Source organism: Canis lupus, chromosome 22 (genome assembly GCF_048164855.1).
Source record: "Canis lupus baileyi chromosome 22, mCanLup2.hap1, whole genome shotgun sequence".
NCBI classification, from domain to species: Eukaryota; Metazoa; Chordata; class Mammalia; order Carnivora; family Canidae; genus Canis; species Canis lupus.
In genome coordinates, this window is record NC_132859.1 from 41,329,649 (window position 1) to 41,355,941 (window position 26,293).

A 26,293-nucleotide genomic window follows, 5' to 3' on the forward strand; every position below is an offset into this window, starting at 1 on the left:
CCCTACCAGGTGTCAGCCCAAGGCAGAACTAGTTTGTCACTGGAGCAGCCTTTTGATTTTCCTGAATAACCAGCTTAGTGGGCTTTCATACAGAAATCATTAGCCTTGGAAAACTAAGTTCACAGATATAGAAAACAGACAGGTGGTTGCCAGAGGCAGGAAGGTTGGGGAGGTAGAAGAAACAAGTGAAGGGGGTCAAAGGTACAAACTTCCAGTTATAAAATGAATATGTCATGGGAATAAAATGTACAGCATGGTGACCACAGTTAATATTATGTATTGCATATTTGAAAATTGCTAAGAGAGCAGATCTCAAAAGTTCTCCCCATGAGAAAAAAATTTTTTTCTAACTCTGTATGGCGACAGATGTTAACAAGACTTATTGTGGTGGTGCATTCTGTAACGTGGACAAATATCAAGTCATTATGTTGTACATCTAAAATTAATATAATGTTATATATCAATTATACTTCAATTTTTTAAAAAAGAAGAAAAATTGTCAGCCTTGTTATACATGTTTTGCTATGTCCTATAAATAATACTAAGCAGCCAAGAATTCCCAGTACCTTTGGTTTAAATGCAAACTCCTTCTCAGGGAGTTTCTAAGGATTCAGATGGTATTTTGGTAAGAGGGGGGAAATGGGAGCATTTTCAAATTCTTCTCTACAGTTATGAGAAAACTGGTTCAAATGAAATTTCGTACTTGGTCCCTGATACACTAAAATGTCTATTCATAACACTCAAAATCAAGGCCATGTGTGAGACTAAACCCTACAGCCACATTTCCTGGAGCACCCTTCCATGAATGGCAGGCTGTAAGACCTGCTAACCAGTACAAAGTCCCATGCAGGGCCACAGCTAAGAAGCATGGGCCATTGCAGTGCCTCACCAAACAAAAGGAACTACTCACGGAAGTACTTCAGCGTCTCTTCAATTTGCTCGGTTGTAAGGTCAATGTTGGCATCTGGAGAAATGAGGGGTGTATGGAGCCAGTCGTCGTGGTCATAACCGTAGATGGTGTCGGCTCTTAACTTATAATGGGGCAGCTGCTCCTCCAGCAGGCTAATGATCTCGACTTCCGGAAGATCGGTGCTGTTGCACACGTCTGGAGAGAAGAAAATAGGGAAATGAGAGCCCAGAAATGGTTTTGGCCTTGCTGCTGCCAGCTAACTGGCCTTGTGGCCTCAACAGATACCTTCAGCTACTTACCCACAGCATGGAGAGGCCAGCTACGGCCACATCAGAGATCTTTTTTGCCAATTTAAAATCCATTCTTGAAACTTACAAGACCTACCCAAAATAGTTCCTATACCATTTAGCGGCCCACTTCATTCGAAGTAAAGCCACAATTCGTGTGCTTTCTGGGCTCATTCTTCCCAACTATTTCTCTGACCATTCTCTTTCAATCACTTGATGCATAAACCAAAGCAGTTACAATTTCACCAATATGTCTAATTTCTTCCTGCTACTCTTAACCAGTCAAGCCATCCCTTCATCTGGGATTTTGCCTTCATTTAATTCCCCGAATTGTGGATCGGCCTGTATTTCTTTCCATTCATCCACCCAAATACATCCGAGTCCCAGGGACACAGGAGATGCAACAGTAACACAACAGTCGTGGTCCTGCTCTTGCAGTGCTTGTATTCTTGTGGGACTTCCACCCATTAAAGCAACAAATGCTCCTCCATTGAAGGCAGAGCTGGATCATCCCAGAAATGTTGGTGTTTTGAGCACGTCATGCAGTCATGCAGAATTAACCTCTCTCCTCCCTTCTATATTAATACAGTGTTTTGGCAGTGTTACATTCTATCTTCTATCTATCTATTCTATTTTAGTATCCAACACATTCCCCTGTGAGATGGCAAATTTCCATCAGCAGTTGTTCTCAATCTATCACCGTACCCCTCATAGGTCCTGGCCTAGACTGTGCTCAAAAGATGCCCCATAATGCTTATGAAGGTAAATCAACCCATATAAAGCACACTACAACAGAGGCCTTTTAATTAAACTGTAAACACAACACCACAGCAAATGTACCCAGGACAAGACCAGTCTTCCACAATTTCTCTACCCCTGAGAACAGTGAAGTAAAATAAATGCTAATGGATGCATGTTGATGATCTCTCCACTAATTTTGACATCAGTCACCATACTGGGCCAGTTCACAGAGAGTATTCATGACTCATGATGGTAAATGGCAGGTGGGAGCAGTGGAGGTCTTGGGAACCCATAAATAAACCGAAGCACCTGTGGTCCTCATGGCTGGGCAAGAGAGTTAACTGGGTCTTTCATTCGAGGAATGAGGCTTCAATGAGAAAAATCACTTGAAAGATAAAGAAGAATGCAGTAAGAGCAATTAAGAAGGTTATTGCACAGTGTCCTTGCCTTGAAGTAGTAAACAAAGGCGGGGGCCAGGATCAAGGTGGAGAGCAGAGCATGAGATTCGGACTCCTGTCCCTCTCCAAAGTGCAGGGAGAGGCAGGAGGAGAAAATCCTCTCAAGAACCAGGAAACCACACATGGGCAAGGTAAAGTAAGGAAGAGGTGCTGATGAGAGATCACAGTCATGAGTCATTTGAGGACGTGGAAGGTGGCATCAAAGGAGGGAGGCCCCGTCTGAACACCCACGGAGGAAGTGAGTGGTGCAAACAGTGGGAGCGAATCCCAGGGTGTGGCCAGCAGGAAGGGGAGGTGGTAGGAAGAGCCCCAGGCAGGTGTTCAGGAGTTCACTGGAGAAACAAAGCCAGCACAGCAGGGAAGATCAGTCCCTTTGCTGCTCCTGGCCTGAACCAAAGCAAAGGCAAGCAGCAAGGCAGTGCCTACAGAGCCGCTCACACTCAAGTAGAATACGGAGCCTCCCATGCCCAGAACAGCTATGCCAGAGACTTACCAAAATCCCTCTGTCCTTCATGGTTTATGCTACATGGCAGGCAAAAAAATACCAAATCACAGGTAAAGGGAGCATTCAGTGACCAAGTGTCTCCCTTTGAGCAAGACCCCACTGAATGCACCTGTCAGACTCCTCTTATCTCCTTCTCGCTCCCCACACACCCTCTTGCACCCCTCTTCCCCCGCACAACCCCTTTTCGCTCAACTTAATATGCAAAGCTTCACTGCAGAACATTTCAATTCAGGAAGTCAGTGTGGTTTCGCAAGCACTAAGGAAAGAGAAGAAAAATAAGTACAAAGTGAAGACATTTAGAATTTTTCTTAGATAGGGACTGGAGGGGGGATAACATCTGAACACTTGGATTCTCTGCGTTGTGTGGGAAATGTCACTGGGAGCGCTCCTGGCATTTCAGCCAGCTGAAAAGCAGACCAGAGCCCCTCTGCCACTTTGCAAAGGTCTGCTGGGAACAGAAGTTGCCTCCTCCCGGAGGCCAGAGCCAACAGCCCAACCTCAAGACAGAGGTCTTGTGTTTCTTCTCACCTCCCACCACCAACAAAACGCCACCCAAGAGGCTCAAGATGGGCTCATAATTAAGCAATCGGTTTCTCCCCTCACAATCAAGTGACAAGTTTCCACAAAGCTCATTTTGAAAGGCTGCCTCGTGGTTATAAAATGGCAGCCTTGTGACTGAGGGGACGTGGGGTCACCCCCAACTGGAGGCGTCTCTTAACTGAGCACAGATTGGTTCCACAAAAGGCATTGCCAGCCTATGCCTAGGAGAACAGGCAGAGGACCAACACATTCCTGCATGACTCACCCTCGCAACAGGCTAGAATCTTCTGGTGTCACTGCTTTTGGTGGTGGGGAAGGCAACAATCTCAAACAAAAGTCCCTTCTAAGAATACCATGTCACTTCTGAGCACGTTGGCAGCTGCTCAAACTCTGAGACTTGACCTGTCCTTCCACATTTCCGGGGCTGAAGGGCAACCTATTTACAGTGTGGGTCTTTATGTCCAAGAGAGATTGTTTCGCTCAGAGCATGTGATGACAGGTGAGATAAAATATTGAAAGGTGAGACTGAGCCAAAATGCCTTTTTAAAAAGAAAACACTGTATTTGATTTTGCCATAATGGGACCAGCCATATGAACACAGCAAGTTACCAGCCGCCTGAAAGGCCCAGAGAATCAGAACATAGGGAAGGATTACAGAGACCCAGGGAGCATTCCTCAACCTGACCTGGGCTGCAGGACCAAAGGCCCAGGGGTCCTCCTTTGGAGGGGAGCACCACATTTGCCTCACGGAGAAGACATATCGCAGGCCTGAGGTTGGATAAACATAGCATGAGAACCTTCAAGAATTCCCCAGGAATGCCTGCACTGTTGCAAGCCCCAAGCCTGCGGGGCACTCTCTGACCCTCTGAGCAACCTGGGACAGGTTATATTTGTTCTGTTTTGCAGATGAGGAAGCAGAGATTCACAGGAGCAGTTGAATATCTTGTTGGTCAAGGCCACGCAGCTATTATTTGGCAGCCTGAGAAGCCTCAACTGTCTGTCTGAAATCTATACCCTTCCCCTCTGCCACCTGTCTCCCAGGCAGGCACACAAGAAATACTGGGGAATCCCCAGAATATTCTAATCAGGAAGGTTCTGTTCTCAGCAGGAAGATGGCTCCACAAGCATATAGGGATGTGCAGTTAAACACACTGACAAATGAGGGAGGCAGGAGAATGATTTTCTCTTCTAGAGCACAGGAAGTGAAGTAACTTGTCTGCAGAACCAGGAAGGATCAGGGGCCCCAGAAGGCCCTGCCCCCTCTCCTGGAGCTTATTCAAGCTCATGGTATAAAAGGGCACTTTTGGCCCAACCTGGAAGCAAGGACCCCATTATACATATAATGACAGTCGTCATTTCTCCACCGATCCAACTCACATCAATTTTTTTTTTAAGTTTCTTTATTTGAGAGAGAGAGCATGGCGAGAGGGGCAAAGGGGAGGGAGAAGAGAAGCAGAACTGAAAACCTAATGACAGGGGCTTGATCCCAGGACCCTGAGTTCATGACCTGAGCCAGAACCAAGAGTTGGATGCTTAACCAACTAAGCCACCCAGGTGCACCCCCCACAACTTACATTATTAACAAGCTATAAAAACATGTCCTCAGATAAACCTCAAATAAAGGGCATCAGCCTGCTGATTGAACTCAGATCCAAACAGGTCCTTGGCTTCAGTCAGATGTGCAGCAACCATAGCTGGGAACCCACTAATGCCCAGCCTGTCAAACTATCAAAAGGCCAGGCTCACCCAGGCAGTCAGGGTAGATCTCCTCCTTCTTGAGTTACTACAACAGCCCCGTGGTTGCTGGCCACATGGCCACTGGTGCCATCTGTGGAAAGAGGATGCTTTTTGAAAACATGGTACTGCCCTGCTTTACAAACCTCCTGGCTCTCTATAAAGTGCTTCATGTTTCAGCCCACGCTTTCCTAAGATAGAAGCCGATGGGACAGAGGTTTCCCAATATCCAATTTCTGCTTCTTCCTTTCGGTAATGGAATTCCCAAGGTGTGGCTAGGCACAGGGCCACCTGGCCGAAAACTACATTTCCCATCTTCCCTTGCAGTAAGGTTATGTCCCCAAGTCCGGGTAACAGGATGTGAACAGAGCTTCTAGGCCATGGCTTCTCCAGCTGTCACATACAGAGAGGTAGCTGGTGCTGAAACCATCTTCAATCACCCAAGTAGGGCAGCCCGGCTGGCTCAGCGGTTTAGCACCGCCTTCAGCCCAGGGCATGATCCTGGAGACCTGGGATCGAGTCCCACATCAGGCTCCCTGCATGGAGCCTGCTCCTCCCTCTGCCTGTGACTCTGCCCCTCTCTCTCTCTCTGTGTCTCTGATGAATAAGTAAATAAAATCTTAAAAAAATAAAAATAAAAAATGTTTTAAAAATATTTTTTAAAAAAATCATACAAGTAAAGGCAACGCCCAAGCAACCCTGGGTGCCTGGGACCATCTACCTGATGGAGTCTACCCTTCCCCTGGGACTTTGAGGAGGGAAAGAAAGGTCTACCTTGTGGAAGCCACTATTATCTCGGTCTCTGTTAAAACATCCTCTCTTATCAAGTGCAGGCTCTGCTGTTTTATCCAAGACCTCTTTGGTTAAGCCACATCAACTTCTCACCATTTGCTAAAGATACTTTTTCACAAATCTTGGTTTTTATACCAGCTGTCCTCACTGCCTAGAAAGCCCTTCACTGCGCAGCAAACTCCATCACAAAATACCACTTAAAGGTCACCCTGTATTTCAAGCTTTCCTGGACTCCAGTCCTGTGGCTATGTACATGGTACATTGAGTGTTTTGCTACAATGTTGAGTGTTTTCTGCAATCCCTTCTGCACTAACTATGAGCCCCTCAGGAGAAAGAACTGAGTTAGCCACCTTTACATCCAGCTGGGCAACAAACAGTAAGTGCTAGCTGAGTGCTGGATAAATAATGGGGACAAAGGCAAGGAAAAATGAGCAGTGGGTGCAGGGCTAGTCTGTCAGCCCTGTGTCCCCAGGATGGACCAACGCCCAGCCTTCAGCACAGGGGAGGTGGCGCCATCTAGTGCCAAGTGTTTTCGCGCCCCTCCTGGCTTGCCCCTAGGCTTTCATTCAGCATGGAGGCAAGTCCCACGGGGAAGTGATTATCCTCTCAGTCACTCAGCAAACACAGATTCAATCCAATACCCCCTATTCTTATGGCACCACTTTGGGAGCAAACCACAGTGGGTCTCTTCACCTGTTCAGAACTCCAATCCCTCCTAGGCTTTCTCCAAGACATAAGCTTTGGAGTGGGTCCTCCTACCTGAGGATGAGGGCTACATCTAGGGCTGCCTGGGAGGTGGGGCAGGGTGCTGGAGACTGCTAGATATCTGGAAGGTCTGGGGTGATAGGTGCAGCTATGTCCACCCCACATCTGACTTGGGCTAGATCCTCATTCCCACAGAGGGGCTCGAAGGAGGCCCCTCTGATACACAGGTGACATGCCAGCTTCATGGAATTTGCCAGGCACCCAAGATAATGTTTAACATTTCATAGCAGAGGGAGAAACTCTACATTAAGGCCTGACATTTTAAAATTAGGGAGTCTCATGTAAAGACACAGATCCTTGACCTCTCAGAAGAAATCAGTGTATCCAAGGACCATGCACTTACATGCTCTGAGTGGTGGCCACCCCCAGATCAGGGAGGGAGGGTGGCTCCACTGGAGTTTCTGGGCCTCCTGCCTGGAGCACTGAAGCTGGAAGGCTAGGCCCAGGAGAGGAGAGAATTGCACAGATGCAGGGGAGAAGCAACCTACACACTCACCCAGTCTCCAGGAAATCCAGGGGCAACAGCAAGGGAAGAAGAAAGAACAAAAAGAGAGGGGGAATAGCGCTGGATAAAGAGGAGAGGTTTTTTTTTTTTTTAATTTTTATTTATTTACGATAGTCACACAGAGAGAGAGAGAGAGAGGCGCAGAGACACAGGCAGAGGGAGAAGCAGGCTCCATGCACCGGGAGCCCGACGTGGGATTCGATCCCGGGTCTCCAGGATCGCACCCTGGGCCAAAGGCAGGCGCCAAACCGCTGCGCCACCCAGGGATCCCAAGAGGAGAGTTTCATGAGAAGAACGTAGCAAAATCAGGGGAACACAGGGTCAAGTCAGGGAAGAGATAGACGGTGAGTGAGGCAAGCCAGCAGCATGACTGCCACCTGCTGGAGGGTGCCTGGGACCCAACTATGGCAGCAGCATTGTTCCAAGAGTTTGAAGGAGGGGACCCCAGGCCTGGTTCTGTCCCCAACTTCTCCCTTTCACTCCAGCAGGTCCTATCTTCATCCGTCTGTAACTCAGTTTCTGCATCTACTGAACAAAAGCATGAGGTTGCAGAAGAGTTCTATCCCTGCCCTAAACATGTCTGAGCAGCCAGGTCAAGGGCTGTGAGTACATCACATCCTACTCCACCCAAGAGGTGCTCATGGCGCCAGACATGCTGATTTCTTCTGAGAGGACAGGAATCTGCATTTTTACATGAGATTTCTTGAACTTTAAATGTTAGATACTCACTTTGAATTTTGTAAACATCCAAGGGCCACATTAAAACGTGTGTGTGCCTCCTGTTTGTGCTCTGGGATTTCCCATCTTCGTGTCTCACTCTAGGCCTTGGGAGAATGTTCTAGACTATAGTAAAGGTGACGATCAAAGGAAAAGTAAAGGAACCTTAACTCAACATACCTGGCCATATTCTAAAAGCTAATCTATTTTCTATTTTTGCCTCCCCTACCCTAATCCATTCCATTTCTTTACCCACCATGTTTCCACTTGGCCACATCAGTGGTAACTGAGGAGTGTGACCCCAGGTCTGTGCTTGGGGAAGTTCTGGAGAGGAGTAAGCCTCTTACCATCATTATGCTCGGCAGTGACAGTAAACCCACAACAATGTTTTAAAAACTGCACAAGATGAGACCTTTCTCCTACTCAGCCATTTGTAAACCACTTGTACAGACTTGTAAATAATTCATTTTTCTTGAAATTATTAAGATAAAAGAGTGCAGATGCAAAGATTTACAGGCCATACTGGTGCCAGAGACATGCCTGATACTTTTTAATTGGTGTCTTTCTAGAAAATTCCTATTATAGGGTCACACAGTTAAGAGCCTTACCTAAGCATCTTCAGGGAAATCAGTAGTTATGCTCTACATGACAAAAGTTATGATTTCACAAACTCAAAGGGACCACTAGAGCTAAAAATTACTGGCTCAACTGCCTCACCTAATGGAAGGGGAGACTATCCTCAGAGAGGCTGAGGTGGTGCCTAAATGTTACTGAGCAACTAGCCGCAGACACAAGTCTGGTGCATAGCCCACACATGAGACGCCTCAGAAAGTGACAGTGCCATCTTGAATGCTGATCTATCCCTCGCTGTTTAGGCAGCACCCTCCCTGGTAAACAGTAAGTGCTCAATAAACATGCGCTGAATGATGCAAAGCATGTGTCCCTATTCCAGAATTTCATCTATTCGTATTCTCACAAACCAGCAGCCCATGCAGGGTGAGAATTAAGAACACATTTTACAAACAAGGAAACCAAAGTCTCAGATTATGTGAGGAGCCCAAGTGAGTCTGCTAGTAAGTGGCTGTGCTGGCCCCCCACATCCTAGTCTACTTCCTCCTAACCCTAATTCACACATGGCTCACTCCCAGTCTAGTGGGTCCTGGCAAGGACTCTCCAGGGAAGGAATCTCCCATGAATTGTACATGGGGGTGATGTTGCCAACAGGCAGGCTTCTCTATGAGGGACCTTTAGATGACCCCCAAGGCTCCACTCTAGACTTCCTGTACCAGGATCTATGTGGTACAATCCAGGAACTGACTTCTAAGTCAAGCCCTACAAGGGGTTTTTGCACACCAACATTTGAGAGTTGACACTTAGCCCCTCGTGGTCTTGACTAACTGAACCTGCTTTCTTTAAAAACAAAATCAGTTAAGTAAGGCATGTGGCTCAACATTCAAACAGTATGCAAGGGCAAGGAGGTCTCTCTGCAGGCTCCATCCGGCCCACACCTCCACCCTGTCCCTACTTGCACACAAGACCATTCTCAGACTCCCCATGAGAACTAGTGTGGGCCCCCTGCGGGCACATCCTTGTCCTCTCATTCTCCTTACACAGGGGAAAGGCCTACGAAGTTCAGGGCAGCAAGGAGGTCTCATGGCTAAGCTGTAGGGGGTCCAGAGATGAGGCCCTGCTGTCTCCCTGAAGCACAGTGGCTCACACTCCAGCCCTGGAAGGCACAAACACGAGTCCTCCTTCCCCTCCTCTCCTGCTTCTCCCCCACTGAGGGCCAGCTCCCTTGCTGGCAGCAGCGCAAATGGGTCTACAGGAGAGGCAAGGCCACACAGAGAAACCCATACGGGAACGTAAAGAAAAGGCCAACTACAGAAAGAAAAACCTACACTGGGGAGTTCTCAGCAATGGCTGTGACCCTAACTGCCAGCAGAAGCACCTCTTTCTAAAAAAAAAAAAGGATAAACAATTACACGAGGTAGATTCCACATACACTGGGTGTCAGGTTCTGAGTTACCACGTAATCACACGTGAACACCAGCTTAGAGGACACCTACCAGCCAGGAGCACTGCAGCAGAGACTGCCGATCTGAAAGAGGGCCAGTTCACAAGCAGGAGCTCCAACAGGACAGGACCCAAGGCAATCTTGTGCAACTGACCTTTGTTGTGCAAAGATTCTTTGTTGTGCAAGAAGAGAGGGCAAGAGGTGGCAGGGCAAAGCAAAGGAGGCGGATCCTGCTGGGGAGCCTCCTAAAATGGCAGAACCAAATCCAGTTTTTCAGAAATAGGACCTCTGATGGGCTTTGTATAGAAATCTACAGGGATGCCTGGGTGACTCGGTTGGGCATCAGCCTTTGGCCCAGCTCAGCTCATGAACCCAGGATCCACATAGGGCTCCCTGCTCAGTGGGGAGCCTGCTTTCCCTCTCCCTCTACCCCTCCCTCTGCTCCTGTGCTCCTGCTTGCTCTCTCATGTGCGAACATTCTCTCTTTCTCAAATAAATAAATAAAATCTAAAAAAAAAAAAAAATCTACAAAAGCAGATGATACTACATTACAGGTCGAATTGATTCTAATACTGAGACATACAGCTTGAACTCTATGGAAATTTATTTTAAAAGGCAAAATTAATGTGCATAAATTCAGTCCAAAGCTAAACCTGCACAGAAAATAGGGAGCATTACAACCCATCGGGATGTTTTATCATGTGATAAACCCAAAAAATACTTTGGTCTTGGGATGCCTGAGTGGCTCAGTGGTTCAGCATCTGCCTTAGGCTCAGGGTGTGATCCAGGGTCTCGGCAATGAGTCCCACATAGGGCTCCCTGCGAGGATCCTGCTTCTGCTTCTCCCTCTGCCTATGTCTCTGCCTCTGTGTCTCTCATAAATAAATAAATAAAATATTTTTAAAAATTACTTTGGTCTTCTAATTTCCTTGATAATTTCTCTTAAAAGTGTATATTTTATAATTGTTAAATTACCAGGGGGGGAGGATAATTTTACATGAAAATAGCCAGGAGGGCAGCCCAGGTGGCTCAGCGGTTTAGCGCCGCCTTTGGCCCAGACCATGATCCTGGAGACCCGGGATCGAGTCCCAAATCGGGCTTCCTGCATGGAGCCTGCTTCTCCCTGTGCCTGTGTCTCTGTCTCTCTCTCCTCTCTCTGTGTATTCTTATGAATAAATAAAATCTTTAAAAAAAAAAAAAAAGAAAGAAAGAAAGAAAGAAAATAGCCAGGGTCAATGTGATGATTGCAATTAAAGTGCTCACAGCTGAATTAGTGTTTAAACAGATGGAGCTGGTATAAATTGGAACAACACTGGCAGTAAACAGCTTGACAGCATGTTGAGAGAACCAAAAAATGTGTCATGACCCTCAAACCAGTACTCTCACATATAGGATTAAAACTAAGAAAGGAATCCAAAAAAAATCTAAAGCGCAAAATATATAATCATGTTTACAGTGCATCTGATAAAAACATGCATAACCAGTTTCCTCAAAAGAGTTAAACACAGAACTACCTTATGATACAACAATTTCAAATCTGGGTATATATCCAGAAGTGACTGCAGCGACTTGAACAGATACTTGTACATCCATGTTCATAGCAGCACTATTCACAACAGCTAAAAAGGCAGAAGCAACCCAAGCGGTCATGGATAAATGAATGAACATCGAAATGCAGTCTATACACACAGCAGCATATCATTCAGCCTTAAATAGGAAGAATATTCTGGCACATGTTACAACATGGATGAACCTTGAAGACATTATACAAAGTAAGACATTGTAAGACATTATACGAAATAAGTCACAGCTAAGAGGGCGAGCACTGAATGCTTCCTCTTATGTGAGGTACCTAGAGTAGCAAATTCATGGGGATAGAGAGCAGAATGGTGGTGACCTAGGCTGAGGGATGGGGGGGGATGGGCGGTTGGTGTTTAGAGGGTACAGAGTTTCAGCTGGGGAAAATGACAAAGTTCTAGGAAAGGATGAAGGCAGTACTTGCTCAACACTGGAGAGGTAACTATACCCTTAAAATAGCTAAAATGATAAGTTTTATGTTATGTATGTTTTATCACTTTTTTTTTTTTTTTTTAAGAAATAAACGACAGTCACAGCATTAGGGATTTCCTTTTCTCTCTCAGACTGGGGACCTGGGGACCTCAGCACCTCAGGGGCAAGAAACGATACACGTGGACCAGATGTTGAAGAACATACAAAAGAACCAAGCATACCATCTGGATGGTAGCTGACGCCAGAAGGGAAGGGAAGGGAGCAGGTGGAGGGGTAGGTTGAGCAAGGGTGCCCATTTGTCTTGGCTTGCCCAAGACAGCCCCAGTTCATGCCTGCTGTTCCTGTGTATTAGTATTAGTATCACTCTCTATCATACTTGAGGGTGCCCCTTCTAGAAAACAGTGTGGCAGTTGTTGAGTAAGTTAAACACAGAATCATGATCTGACCCTGCAATTCCACTCCGGGGTTATACCCAAAAGCACTAAAAGTGGGTATTCACACAAAATCTTGTCCACAGCTACCCTCTTCCCAGTAGCCAAAAGGTGGAAACAACCCAATGTTGACCAACCAATGAACTGACAGAGAAAATGTAGTACATCGATACAACGGAATGTTATTTGTCCATAAAAAGGATACCTGCTACAAAACATCATGCTAAGTGAAAGAAGCCACTCACAAAAGACTACATATGATATGGTTCCATTTATATGAAATATCCAGAACACATAAAGCCATAGAGATAGAAAGCAGATCAGTAGTTGCCAGAGGGTAAGAGGAGGGAAGAACAGGAGTGAGCACTAACAGGTAGGAAGCTCCCTTTGGGGGAGATGAAATGTTCCAGAAATAGATGGTGCTTACACACATTTGAATGCACCAAATGCCACTGAATAACACACTTTAAAAATGGATAAGTGGGAAATGTTACATACATTTTAACAAATTAAAAAAAAACCCAAATAACAAAAGTGTCCCTGATGATAAACCTCAACGCGATACCACTACACACTCATTAAAATGTCTATAACAGAAAAGACACACAGTGGATTGAGTTAGAGGGGATGTGAAGCAACTAGAACCCTTATACACTGCAGGCGGGAATGGGAAATGGTACAGCTACTCTGGCAGTAGTACAACTCTAAATCTACTCAAAATATCTCCAAATTGCATACTTACAATGGGGGAATTATATGGTTATGTAAATTATACCTCGACAAAGCTGTTAAAAATTGTCCTTGCCTGAACAATTATCACCCTAACTTGGGCCAACTACTTAGGAGATCCGAAGTTAAAACGACAAAAGCTCATCAAATACAAATGGGGTCATAATACCTGTAAATTATTTCTGCACATTTCCTATATATTAACAGTTCCATCTTCAACACACTTTTTAAAAGATGTTCACTGCAAAAAAAATAAACAAAAAACAGACTCTTAAATTCAGAGAATAAACTGGGTTGCCACAGGAGAGGTGGGTGGGGGATGAAATAGATAAAGCAGATTAAAAGTACATTGATCTCAATGAGCAGTGAGGAATGTAAAGAACTGTTGGCTCATTATATTGTACACCTGAAACTAATGCTATAAGTTATTTATATTTGAATTTTAAAATTCTTAATTTTAAAAATTAAAAAAGATATTCATTGCATTGCCAAATACAACCTTCATGTCTAGCAAAAGGGCAGTATTTACGTAAATCATACCAACTTAATGGAATTTTTTGTAAAAGATTTTATTTGTTTATTTATTTATTTATGAAAGACACAGAGAGAGAGACAGGCAGAGACACAGGCAGAGGGAGAACCAGGCTCCATGCAGGGAGAGCAATGCAGGACTCAATCCCAGCACTCCAGGATCCTGGGCCAAAGGCAGATGCTAAACCGCTGTTCCCTATTCCATCAGGGATCCCCGATGGAATATTATAAAGCCACAAATATCAATTATTTGTTCATTTCTAGGGAAAGGTCACTGGAGCAGAAACTGGAATGAAGATCTAGGGGTACAGTATTCTAACACAGGGAAGAATAAAATAAAAAAAATAAATAAATAAAAAGGCCAGCGGCATCCAGTGTGGCTGGAGCCAGGGGAGGTAGAGCAATGCAGGTGAGGGGAGACAGTCCATAGCTCCCAGAACCTTTAGTCCATGGCAGGAGGTCTGACCTTACTGTGACAAGAGTGCCATGATCTGACTCAAGTATTAAACAGGTCTCTCTGGCTGCTGTGTGGACAGATTGAAGGGACTCCCAGTTGGGGCTAAGCCAGGATGCTACAGTCCAGGCGAGAATGACACAGGCAGGTAGAAGTGGCTAGATTCAGGAAACACTCTGAAGGCAGAGGTACCAGTACTTGATGATCGATGAGAATTTCACAAGTGAGTTTGCCAGAGATTTAAAAGGAGAAGAAAGAAAAACGTCCAAAAGCACCGGACACAGTTATTAATTCCAAAACACTCTGAAAAATCTCTTTTCTATTTCCTGTGATTTTATTTCTACCCCCTCCACATGCCTTAGAAAATTCACTGGCGATGTTATCAATTTATCACTAGCATCTCTCCAAGGCAATAAATTCTGATCCACCTCCTTTTTCAGGGCTGAGTAGGATTCCACTTTCAGCATATAACACAATTCACAGTTATGTAATTCCTTACCCATAAACATTTCATATCTGTGCAGTTAAAGAACACTGAAATAAATATCCTTTCTTTAGTGGCTGCACCAATCTACATTCCCATCAACAGCGCACAAGGGATCCCTTTTTGCCACATCCTAACCAACACCAGCTGTTTCTTCTTTCCCATACTGGCCGTTCTAACAGCTGTGAGTTGATCTCTCGTTGTGGTTTGGGTTTGCATTTCCCTCCAGACTGGTGATGCTGAACACCTTTTCATGTACATGCTGGCCAGTAGCATTTATTTCTTAATAATACTCAACATCTTTTCATGGACATATTGGCCATTAATAGTTCTTTTACAGGATGCTCATAAATATTTTTTCTTGCTTATCTCTTCTTTACTGCCAATATACACAGAGGAACTTTATATTAACCCTTTGTCAATCAAATATAATGCAATTGTTCCCATGCCCCACCCACCTCCCAGCTTGTCCCTGGTCTTGCAAGCCTACTCGTGTTTTCTGGCTTTCCCCACACAGCCTTATGTGCTGCTACAGGACTTTCTACTGGGAGCTCATATGCCGATGGTAAGTAGGGAAGTGCTCTTATATTGCACAGGCAGGAGCCCTTTCAGCCCTATTTTAAAGAGGTTTTTTTTTTTAAATTATTTATTTATTTATGATAGTCACAGAGAGAGAGAGAGAGAGAGGCAGAGACATAGGCAGAGGGAGAAGCAGGCTCCATGCACCGGGAGCCTGATGTGGGACTCGATCCAGGGTCTCCAGGATTGCGCCCTGGGCCAAAGGCAGGTGCCAAACCGCTGCGCCACCCAGGGATCCCTTAAAGAGATTTAAAATATGTGCTACAAGTAGAGCTCTATTCCTAAGAAGGTGTGTCGCAGCCTTGCATGGCTCTCTGCTTGCAGAGGCTGCATCTCCTCCTGTGCCCCCCTTCATGGGAGCGGAAGGCCCCAGACCCTCCCCCTCCTGCATGCCTCCTAGCCTTTGGTCCGCCTCAACTTATCTCCCACCTCAACTTATCTCCCACCGTACAGTTTGTGCTTTGTAGCACAATGTTCTGGTTAATGTTTTTAATGTTCTGGTTACAAAGTCGCCAAATAATTCCTGTTATTTCTGGCCAACAATTTTGCAGAACATGCAAGCTTTTCAGGAACAGGCACATCGTCTTACAGCAAGAATCCCTGTGTAAGGCTTAATTTTTAAATAGTCAAAGTGATCCATCATTCTTTTATAGTATCAGGCTTTAGCATGGCGCTGCCAGCCTCAAGATTATTAAAATGTCCAGTAATAATTTACTTCTTCCACTTTTATGGCTTCATTCTTGACATTCTATCTTCGAGTGATCTGGATTTTACTGGGTGTGAAAGTTATGTAGGGATCCAGCTGTACTTTTTACAATGATAACAAACAACAGTAATAATAACACAAACATTCCTGGAGAGCTACCATCACTAAATAAATCCTACCAGGTGAAGCCGCTGTTCTGTGCAGCCAAACCCAATCCTTACTGATATGGGTAGTTACCTTTAAGCCATTTGGAGGTAAAGCTATATTTTCTGATTCTCCATAACAAAAATAAAGTAGATTATACTTTATCTCACCAATCTCCCTCTTTACCTCTTAACTCTTGTCGCTCTAATTTGTAGGTTCAGGTGCAATCTCTCCTGTTATGAAATTTTTAACTTTTTACACTTACAATTGCTTTCTGTTTTCCAAAAACCCGGTACTTATAGTTACCCTCTCTAAAACTTTCAAGGCAGCTTGAGCTGAGGAGCTGCCAGAGTTCTAGGTCCACATCCTCCCTAAAATTAGCTTTTACTATGGAATGAAAGTCAATTAGTGTTGAAGGTTAAACTCTGAGAAAAACAGTCAGATGTTGAATCAGGAAAACTTTATATTATTAATAGAACACAATTTTGTAAAATCATAATGCCTACTGTGCCTCTTCCATTAAATGCAGTTTGCTGCTTTATTGTTCATCTAAATTATTTCCTAGGCAGGAAATTCTGGTTATAGGCGAACAATGGTTACTTTTTCAAAACATGAAGTGAGATCATCTGGATATTAAAAGACTAAAAACTCATCCCTAAAACCATGACTACAGCCCAACAATAAGCAGTAAGGCGAAATAGATAAAACGAATAAAACACTTGAGTGTGAAACACGTTACTTGACCAGGTCTCAAACCAACACACATGTATATTCAAAAAGCAGAAAATTGCAAAGGGCAACTCCTCCAAAGCAGAATACAAATGAAGAAATAACCAGGTATAATAAAAGACAAAAGTTAAAGCTATATTACCAGGTGATATAGTTCTGATGCACACATGTTAGAGACAATGTAAGTCTCTATTGGGTGTATACTTGCAGAGCACAGTGAGCATTCAAGAAGCTCCCTCACTCTGTTCTCCAAGGCCAGGGCTGAGCCTGTTAGGGCCAAGAAACAAGGGCAGCAGATTCCAAAAGGTGACCCTCAAAAGCTCATTAAAAATTCAGCCACATTGGGAGGGGTAGATGGGAGCGGATTGGAGGTGACAGCTAAAGGATCTGGAGTTTCCTTTGGGGGTGATGAAAATGTTCTAAAATTGATTTGTGGTAATAATTGCACAACCCTGTGAACAAACTAAAAGCCATCAAGTTATAGATTCTATATGGGTGAATTATATCTCAATGAAGTGGTTACACATACAAAAATATAATCACAAGAGAAAGTAGGGTCACTGAGCACACCTACTGCCCCTACTTAGGCACACCTCAAAGTCCTCTGCCAAAAACACTGTGAAAGATAATACTGAATCCACCAGGAAGGTGGATATCGCCTTCCCCATCATCCTTGGAAAGACCAAGGATCTTCTACTCCCTTTACAGAAATTTTCATGGAAAATAAGTTAAGCAGAATGAGGTTTCATATTTAGAGACAATAAGCTTTGGCTGTCTAGAAAATTCAATGCCACGGAACACTGTTTACAGCTAACAATGCTGAATGGTGGGTGGGGTATTATTGGACTCAACAGCAGCTTCCCAACTAACAAGGCGGTATTACTCTCTTATTGTTGACAGCCTGATAGAAATCAGGGCTTGACTCTAAACGAGGAGTCCACCAACTATGATCCACGGTCAAATCCAGCCCCTGTTTATATTCATAAATAACGATTTTACTGAAACCCAGCTGCACACCCATTCCTCTAGGTATTGTCTACAGCTGTTTGTATCCATAACCGCAGAAGCCAGGAGTTGCAACACAGATCCTATGACCCAAAAACCTGAAATACATACTCTCTGGCTTTGAGGGAAAGGTCTGCCAATTCCTGCCTATTCCAGGCATAGGAGAGATGGCTGATCCCCTGAGGCTTCCCGAAGGCCACCTTTGAGGGAAAGGTCTGCCAATTCCTGCCTATTCCAGGCCATAGGAGAGATGGCTGATCCCCTGAGGCTTCCCGAAGGCCACCTCTGGGCTTCAGCCACTTGAGGATCTTCTAAAATTCAGCTATTTGTTTTATTCACAATTCTTCCTCCTTCACTACCTACCCTTGCTTTGGTTTGGGTTCACTGTGAACAAAGTACCACTTTGCAGTTCTGTGACTTTGAGCTGGGCCACAGAACTTGCCCTGGCCAATTTGGAATGTGAGTGGCCGTCACTTACTGCATATCCAACCAGAGACTCTGAATGTGTTGGCTGAGTTTGTCCATGTACGCCCTGTCCTCTGATAGGTGGAAGGTATGGCCTGAGACAGCTCCTGTCCCTTGAGCCCAATTCCTCAAATGAGAGATAAGGGGAGCTGACCTGAATTAAAGCCCAGGCAATCCTCAGGTGACCTATACCCAAGATCTCAGAATAAACATTGTAATAGCCACTGTGGATATGGGAGTGGTTTGTTACCCAGCAAAATCTGACTCAGTTTAAAACATATACATAAAGTACATAAAGTAAAATACTAAAGTACGATGACTGAGAGCTAGAAGAATAAATCATTGAAATCACACCACCATCAGAATCTCTTAACAGGGATCCCTGGGTGGCTCAGTGGTTTGGCGCCTGTCTTTGGCCCAGGGCGTGATGCTGGAGTGCCAGGATCAAGTCCCACATTGGGCTCCCTGCATGGAGCCTGCTTCTCCCTCTGCCTGTGTCTCTGCCTCTCTTTCTCTCTCTGTCATGAATAGATAAAAAAAATCTTTTTTAAAAAAAGAATCTGGGCAGCCCGGGTGGCTCAGCTGTTTAGCACTGCCTTCAGCCCAGGGCGTGATCCTGGAGACCCTGTCAGGCTCCTTGCATGGAGCCTGCTTCTCCCTCTGCCTGTGTCTCTGCCTCTCTGTCTCTGTCTCTGTCTCTCTCTCTCTCTCATAAATAAATAAAATTTAAAAAAATTAAAAAAAGAATCTCCTAATGGTCCAAGCAGGAAAGGCATGATCACACTTGGCTCTCAGAATACTCTCCCGCTTGCAAAAACAATTTCTGGAATTAACTCCAGCAAACAGCAGATGAGGATCACTAAAACAAAGGTGGAAGGAACAAGACTGAGGAGGCATGGAGGGATGGACGGAGACTTGTTTTGTTCTACACAACTGAAGCTATCTGCCTTACGTGTTGGATTCTCTGGACAATTAACTTCCTCTTCCCTTCAGTCCCTTTCAGAAGCTGTGAACCCAGGACACTGTGGGTATTCTGGTCTCTGGGTTAAGGCTGCTACTCCTGTTGCTGGTGGTTCCCTGATCCACTAGAGGGTGCTGCATGCACACCTGTGGGGGGAAGCGGAGCACTCCCAGCCTCCCAGGCAGGTAAGAGGAGCCTGGGCATCAGAAGAATTCCACACCCTTTCTCAAGCTCAGATCTGTGGCTTCCCATTTCTACTCACCACAGACCCCCACATCAATAGGGAGAAATGGACCTGAAATAACACTGAGCAATGGAGTTCACACCTGCAGTTAGGATAATCTGAATTGACAGGTGTAACGGTTTTTCTTGATATAGGAAAAGAAATGCACTGATATTTATCAGATAAGCTGAAAGTTAGCATGTTAGGAATTCTGTTCTCATTTTCAACCCATCGAGAGAAGAGAAGGAATGTCTGGGTCGCCATGCCCCTACGCTTATAGCCTTATCGTCATCTTTCCAATCATTACAAAGCAAGAAGGAAGAGGGAGAGAACTTTCCCACTAGGAAAGTTCAGTTTGGCCCACACACATGTTCCATCAGACAGATCAAGATCCAGGAAGGCTGAAAAACTTCTAGAAGATGAACATTCAAGTCTTGCCCTGAGCTGGTTCACCTGATCTGGAGTTAGTGTGGGCATTCTCCGGCTCCTCTAGCCACAACTGGTTCATTTTCTTCCACTTGCTCTTACCCTTGCTCACTTGAGACTCACACCACCCTGTGCTCACGCTCATCTCTCCACTTCCCAGTCCCTCCAGTCTTGACATGGGGCTTGCAGCCATCTTCCCCACCATGCTCAGGGGGTCACCCAGGCTGCTGTCAGCACCTCCCAGCTCCTCCCCTGTACTGCACGCTCCACCTCTGCCAGCCACGCCTCGGCCACCTCTGAAACCTGAAATTCAGAGGCCCCTTCCCTGACAAGGACCACCCCCTCCAGCCCCCTCCCCTCATAGCGCTCCCTCATTTATCCCTGCTACACCACATCAAGACCACTACCCCGTGACCCCTCCACTTTGCCTTCATCGTGCCCTTCCCTACGGCTTGAATCCCATAGCCTTTTGCTTCAACTACCCCTCCTCCATCCATCCAACCATGTGCACCATGGTTCATGGTGCACAGCAGACCCAACCCAATTCTGCAGGACAACAAGTGTCCACCTCACCCTGCCCTATACCTGGGCTCCCAGAGGCACTAGGGTAAATCACAAAGTACCATGGGGCTGGTGGAAAGGCCCAGAAGGCTGAGGACTCCCATGCTCAGGGGGGCCACCATGCCCAGCACCCCATCTCCTATTCTGCCACAGTGCTGGGGTGGCAGGGGTGGGAGGATGAGGGAGGACGGGTAAGGTCTGAAACAGCCTCTCCGCAGGGCCATAACTCAGGGTAAAACCACCTTCCAGCAGCTTCCAGTCTCCCAGAGGATGAGTGGCCAGTTCTTTGCATGCTCTTCCTCCTTCCTTCTCTTTCCCAGGGGTCAGCTCTGAAGACTTCCAGAGCTCACATCCTAATGCTCAGCGATCCCTTCCTGGTTAGCTGCATCTGAGAATTCTCTAGACCTACTGACTGCATACACAGTGCTTAAGGTCCAGTTCCTTCTCTTGTCTGTTCGCTCACCTGCACACTCAGCGGCGTGTCTGGGAAACACCTTTGCTAATCTTCCTCTTCTAGCTAGACCCCAGCGTATCATAAATCAGCATTAGGTAGCCTCCTGTATTATCCCAGGATGGGTCAGGTAACAGAAGAGGATGCCTGTTACCCAGACAAGAGAAAGGACTCGTTTACCACAGGCCACCTCATCTCCTCTGTGTGCCAGAAAAGCACTAAAGAACATTAACCCAGCAGAGTCTGTAACCTGTTGTCTTTACCTAAGTGGTTCTGGTTGAATGTGGCACAGCTTCCAGAGTCTGCCTGCCGAGATCCACCCCTGCTTTAAAATGTTTAGAAAAAGAAAAAAACGGGCACCTGGATGGCTCAGTTGGTTAAGCAACGACTCTTGATTTTGGCTCAGGTCAAGATCTCAGGGTTGTGAGATCGAGGTCCAGGTTGGGCTCTATGCTCAGTGGGGAGTTTGCTGGAGATCCTCTCTCTCCCTCTCCTTCTGCCCTTCCTCCCATGCACTAGTACACGTGCACGCTCTCTCTCAAAATAAATAAATATTTAAAAGAAAAAAAGAAACAGTTTCTCTTATGGTTGGGGAAGCAGGGGAAGGAGAGGAGAAGGGGAGTGAAGAGGGAGGGCTGGGGAGGGGCAGAGAGGGAGGGTGGACAAAGAGAGGAGAGGAAAGAAGGGGAGAAGATTTAAAAGATAGAAAGCAAAACTGAAAATGTAAGTCCTCGGAACTGGTCCTCTGGAAACAGGATGCCCACTGGTTCCTGGCTCTGAGGCAGTTCCTGGCAGGACTATGGCTTAAAACATCAGAGCCCTTCCCAGAGCTGCTCAGACTGACCGCTACCAGCATGTGTGTGTTCAGTCTGTTTCCCAGGACAGGCATCTAGGGAATGTAAAGACTCAAATCACCAAATGCAAGGTGATCTATTTGTAGAAGGCACAGGGCACCCCCAGTGGATGATCCAAAGCCTGGCTCCTTGCCTCTGGAATTCAAAATCAATCAGTGAACTGCCAGAGGAGGACAATGGGCAAGGATTGCACCAGATTTCATGGCAAACCGGGCTGGCTGAGGCAGCTTCATAGAAATGGGAATTAAGCAGAGGCTCTAAATAGAAAGAGTCACTAAACCTTACTGAACACCTTCCATGCACCACTGTACTAAGTACTTAATAGGAATCACCACACTGAGTACCAACAACAACCCTGAGGTTCTTACTGTCACCCCATTTTAGAGATGCAGAAACAGGTCAGAGATTAGCTGACCTGCCCCAGGTCACACTGTAAATACTGTAGCTGTAAAACACACCCAGATGTCTCTGCCCCAAAGCCAACATGCTTTAGGCCCAGAACACCCCCGGAAGCCACACTGCTACTGTCGGCATCTATTCTGGCTAAAACATGGAGGTGGGTGGACTTCTCACTGGAGCAAGCTCATGGCACCCTGAGAAAGCACTGGGGGCCAACATCCATTTATTTCCTCTTCAACCCCGTGTAAGTCCACTAAGGTTTCAAGAGAACTATGTTAGAGTAAGTATAAAAGAAGAGCACTCTATGTATCTTACTAAATAGAAGGAGACAGGAGTAGGCAAGGACAGTTTTAACAGAATAGCTACTCAGTGAAAACCTAAGGCAATCAAGGCAATTGAGCTTCCTAGAAGCCAAAGTAAAAAGAGGCCTTTCCCTACACACACACCAAAAAATTCCCTCATTATCTAATAAAAAGAAACATCTATTAGTAGGAAAGAAAAGACTTCTAGCAAGGACCCCAAGAGTTCATCAAGAAATTTTTTTAAAGATTTTTTTATTTGTGGGGGATCCCTGGATGGCTCAGTGGTTTAGTGCCTGCCTTTGGCCCAGGGCGTGGTCCTGGAGTCTCCGGATGGAGTCCCACATCAGGCTCCCTGCATGGAGCCTGCTTCTCTCTCTGCCTATGTCTCTGCACCTCTCTCTCTCTCTCTGTCTCTCATGAATAAATAAATAAAATCTTAAAAAAAAAAAAAGAATTTTTATTTGTGAGGCACCTGGGTGGCTCAGTTAAGTGTCCGACTCTTGATTTCAGCTCAGGTCCTGATCTCAGGGTCGTGAGACTCAGGGTCGTGAGACTGAGCATCAGGCTCCACGTTCAGTAGAAAGTCTGCTTGAGATTCTTTCTCTCCTTCTGTCCCTCCCACTGTTCACGTTCTCCCTGCCTCTCTAAATAAGTAAAAAATTTTTTTAATATTTTTTCTTTATTTGAGAAAGAGAAAGAGAAGGAGAGAGAAGAGAGGAGCAGAGTGAGATGGAGAAGCAGACTCCCTGCTGAGCAAGGAGCCTAATCGATCCCAGGACCCCGAGATCATGACCTGAGCTGAAAGCAGATGCTTAACTGACTGAGCCACCCAGGCGCCCAGAGTTCATCAAGAAATTTTTGAGATAAATATTCAACGATGAAAAAAAAATATTCAACAATGGGGAAGTATCTTCAAAATCATTTTTTTACAAATGATGCAGAGATACCAGTCACTTCTACAATCAACTAAAATTTTAAAAAAAGAGAGAGAGAGAGATCATATGCTAAAAGTCTAAAAAGTTTAATTGAGAAACATTTCCATCACTCTAGAAGGTTCTACTGGACTTCCTGTAGAGCTTCAGGCTTTTCCAAGTATTTCACAAATATCTGTCACTTGCTCCCCCCAATAAAGCCACCATTCCCACTAGACAGGTAGAGAAACAAATTCCGCCTCCCTGACACGCCAATAAATTCCACCTCCTCCAAGGCCTGTCCCTCCCAGAGGCCACATGGCAAGGCCTCCCAGTGACTAGAGCCAAATCCCACCCAGCTTGGCACTCCCTGCAGAGCCGGAGCCAAATCCCGCCCAGCTTGGCACTCCGCACAGAGCCGGCCCCTGAACAAGGAGAGCAGTTAAAGGAACAAAACGGAAGAACAAACCCAGATGGCCAAAGAAAGGAAGAAATGAGCGAAGAGCCATGAGTGGGTGAAAGATAAGCACGTTTCTGAGAGAGGGATGGGAGCACGCTGATGTAAGAAAGAACAGAGTAAGCCTGAGGCCCAGAACACGTAGAGGGCCCGTGGGCCTATCTCAGAGACAGCAAGACAGACAGAAGATGGGCAAGGGGCCTGCCAACCACTCGGGAGTGGAAAGGCAACATGTGAAACAACTGTGCCACCTGCTGTTCTTCCTTCCCCTCTACCCTCCATTCACCCACCCAGCTGCGGGCAGCCCAGGGTTTCCTCCCGGCTGACTGCACATAGATGAACAAACAAAGGATAGACGATAGACAGACTGCAGGCAACAAAGAAACTGGCTAACTGAACACTTACTATGTGCCAGCAGCTCAGTACTCCGCGTGCAGTGACTCAGTTGGTCCTCACGGCCATCCAGTGAGGCAGCCTTCCGCCTCAGCTAGGCCTTCTCTACCATTGGCAAATAAAGAAAGGAAAGTACAAATAACTATTCTCTTACATGGAATTATGGAAATAACTACTCCATGGGCTAAAACCAGAAACTGTTAAGAGGCATTTATTTCAGATCACATAAAATAAAAACTCCCTCTACGTACAGTGAGGAATATAAATTGAGACCATCTGTGCTCTTGTTCTCACACCTCCACTGGCAAAGTGCAAGGCGTTTGCTAATACCTGGGGTGCAGGAGGGGGCCCAGGGGGCCAACACCCCCTTTATCTGAACAATACAAAAATACGACCTCTCTGGCAACATCCATCAAGACTAAAATTTCAACTCCAGAAATTCTCCTGCCAAGTGTATTCATTGCATAGTAGTTCAAATATCTGGGAACATCAGGACACATGGGTGGCTCAGTGGTTGAGCATCTGCCCTTGGCTCAGGGTATGATCTTGGGGTCCTAGGATCAAGTCCTACATCGGGCTCCCTACATGGAGCCTGCTTCTCCCTCTGCCTGTGTCTCTGCCTCTCTCTGTGTGTCTCTCATGAATAAATAGATAAAATCTTAAAAACAAAAATCTGGGAACGGTGATATCCCCTGCAGCCTTTGGCATCATCCTGAGAGATCCTGAGCTAGAACCACCAAGCTAAGCTACTCCTAAATTCTCAACCCACAGAAATATGTGAGACTATAAATGTTTGCTGTTCTAAATGGCCGAGGTTTGGGGAAGTATGGTGCATAAGTAATACATGAGACTTAAATTCAGGTGGATATAAAAGGATATTCTACTTCAAATAATGTCTAGTACATAGTAAGTGCTCTATCATTGCTAGCTATCCATAATCTTCCCACCACAGGACCTTTGCTCATGCTGTCTTCACTGCTGAGAATGCTCTTCCCCCATCCCTACCCTGCTAACTCCTATAGACATCTTCTTAAATACTGCTTTCCCATAGAAAACTTCTTGGAAATGCCACTTCAGAAATCACCTTTATACAATCTTTTATCATCCTCTGCTTCTCCTATGAATATCAAATAAATAGTAATAGCAGTTAAATAGTAATTCCTGTTACTATTTTTAAGATATTTTTCCTCAAGTGTAAAAGAATCTCAACTTGGCACACTGCCCTATCCTCTATACACACAATAGAAACTCAATTATACCTCTTAAAGGTCAACAACCAATTAGAAAAAATGACCAAAGACAAAAGAAAACCCAGGCTGTTTGCAGAAAATAAAATACAACAGGAAAGAGGTGCATTTATTCATAATGAAAAAGATACAAAATAAAATGAAGTACCCTTTTTAATTACCATCCGATTAATGGAGATGAAAAGGGTTGATAATGCCCAGAGCTGGCAAAAAACGGCCACTCCCTCACACTCACGCTAGGCCCTTAATGTGTACAGGCTCTCTGGAGGGCAGTGTCGTGATTAGACTAAATCCTATATGCACACTCCCTGTTACCTTACACACACGTAGATAAGTGACCCAAAAGATACACATGCAAGAATGTTCCTTGGAGCACTGTTAAAGTGTAAACCCTGGAAATAATTTTAAGGCTCCAAACAGAAGGGGTCTGCCCCAAAGAGTGGCTCTCACTTGGATCTTAACTGTCCAGCACACAGTCAGCTACCTTGGCAGGTGCACCTTCATGGTGATTCTACCTGCAGGGGCCAGACCTGACTGCTCGTCATGCACCCTGAGGCGGCCATGTGCACGCAGTCCCAGCCGAAATCCAGGTTACAGCAGTTTGTTCAGCTTCTTGTTTACATTACAGTAAGGCATTACACTGGTTCTTTTAAAATTGTCTTTAGAAGGCTTAGTGGTCTATTCATTTGCAGTTTATAAAGGTGGAATTAAAAAGTATGTTATAAAAGGAACATTACACCTGATAACTGCTGGATTAAAAAAATGACAATGATAATGATAAGCAATAGGAGATTTTGTAGCTTTTGTTTTTTAAGATTTTATTTATTTGAGAGATAGCATGAGTGGGGGCAGGGGTGGAGAGAAAGGAGAAGT

The 26,293-nt window shown here is 45.4% G+C and overlaps 1 protein-coding gene across 6 annotated transcripts in view; it reads right to left on the bottom strand.

Annotated features, from left to right (window-relative positions):
- TRAK1 (trafficking kinesin protein 1) overlaps positions 1-26,293 on the bottom strand; it is a 181,810-nt gene that overhangs the window by 86,887 nt on the left and 68,630 nt on the right. For all 6 annotated transcript variants that reach the window (XM_072793212.1, XM_072793213.1, XM_072793205.1 and 3 more), the window contains one exon: positions 911-1,105. Coding sequence is in view for 4 of the 6 variants with exons in the window: in XM_072793205.1 (XP_072649306.1) it covers positions 911-1,105 (195 nt within the window). In the remaining 2 variants the exon portion in view is untranslated. The remainder of the gene's footprint in view (positions 1-910; positions 1,106-26,293) is intronic.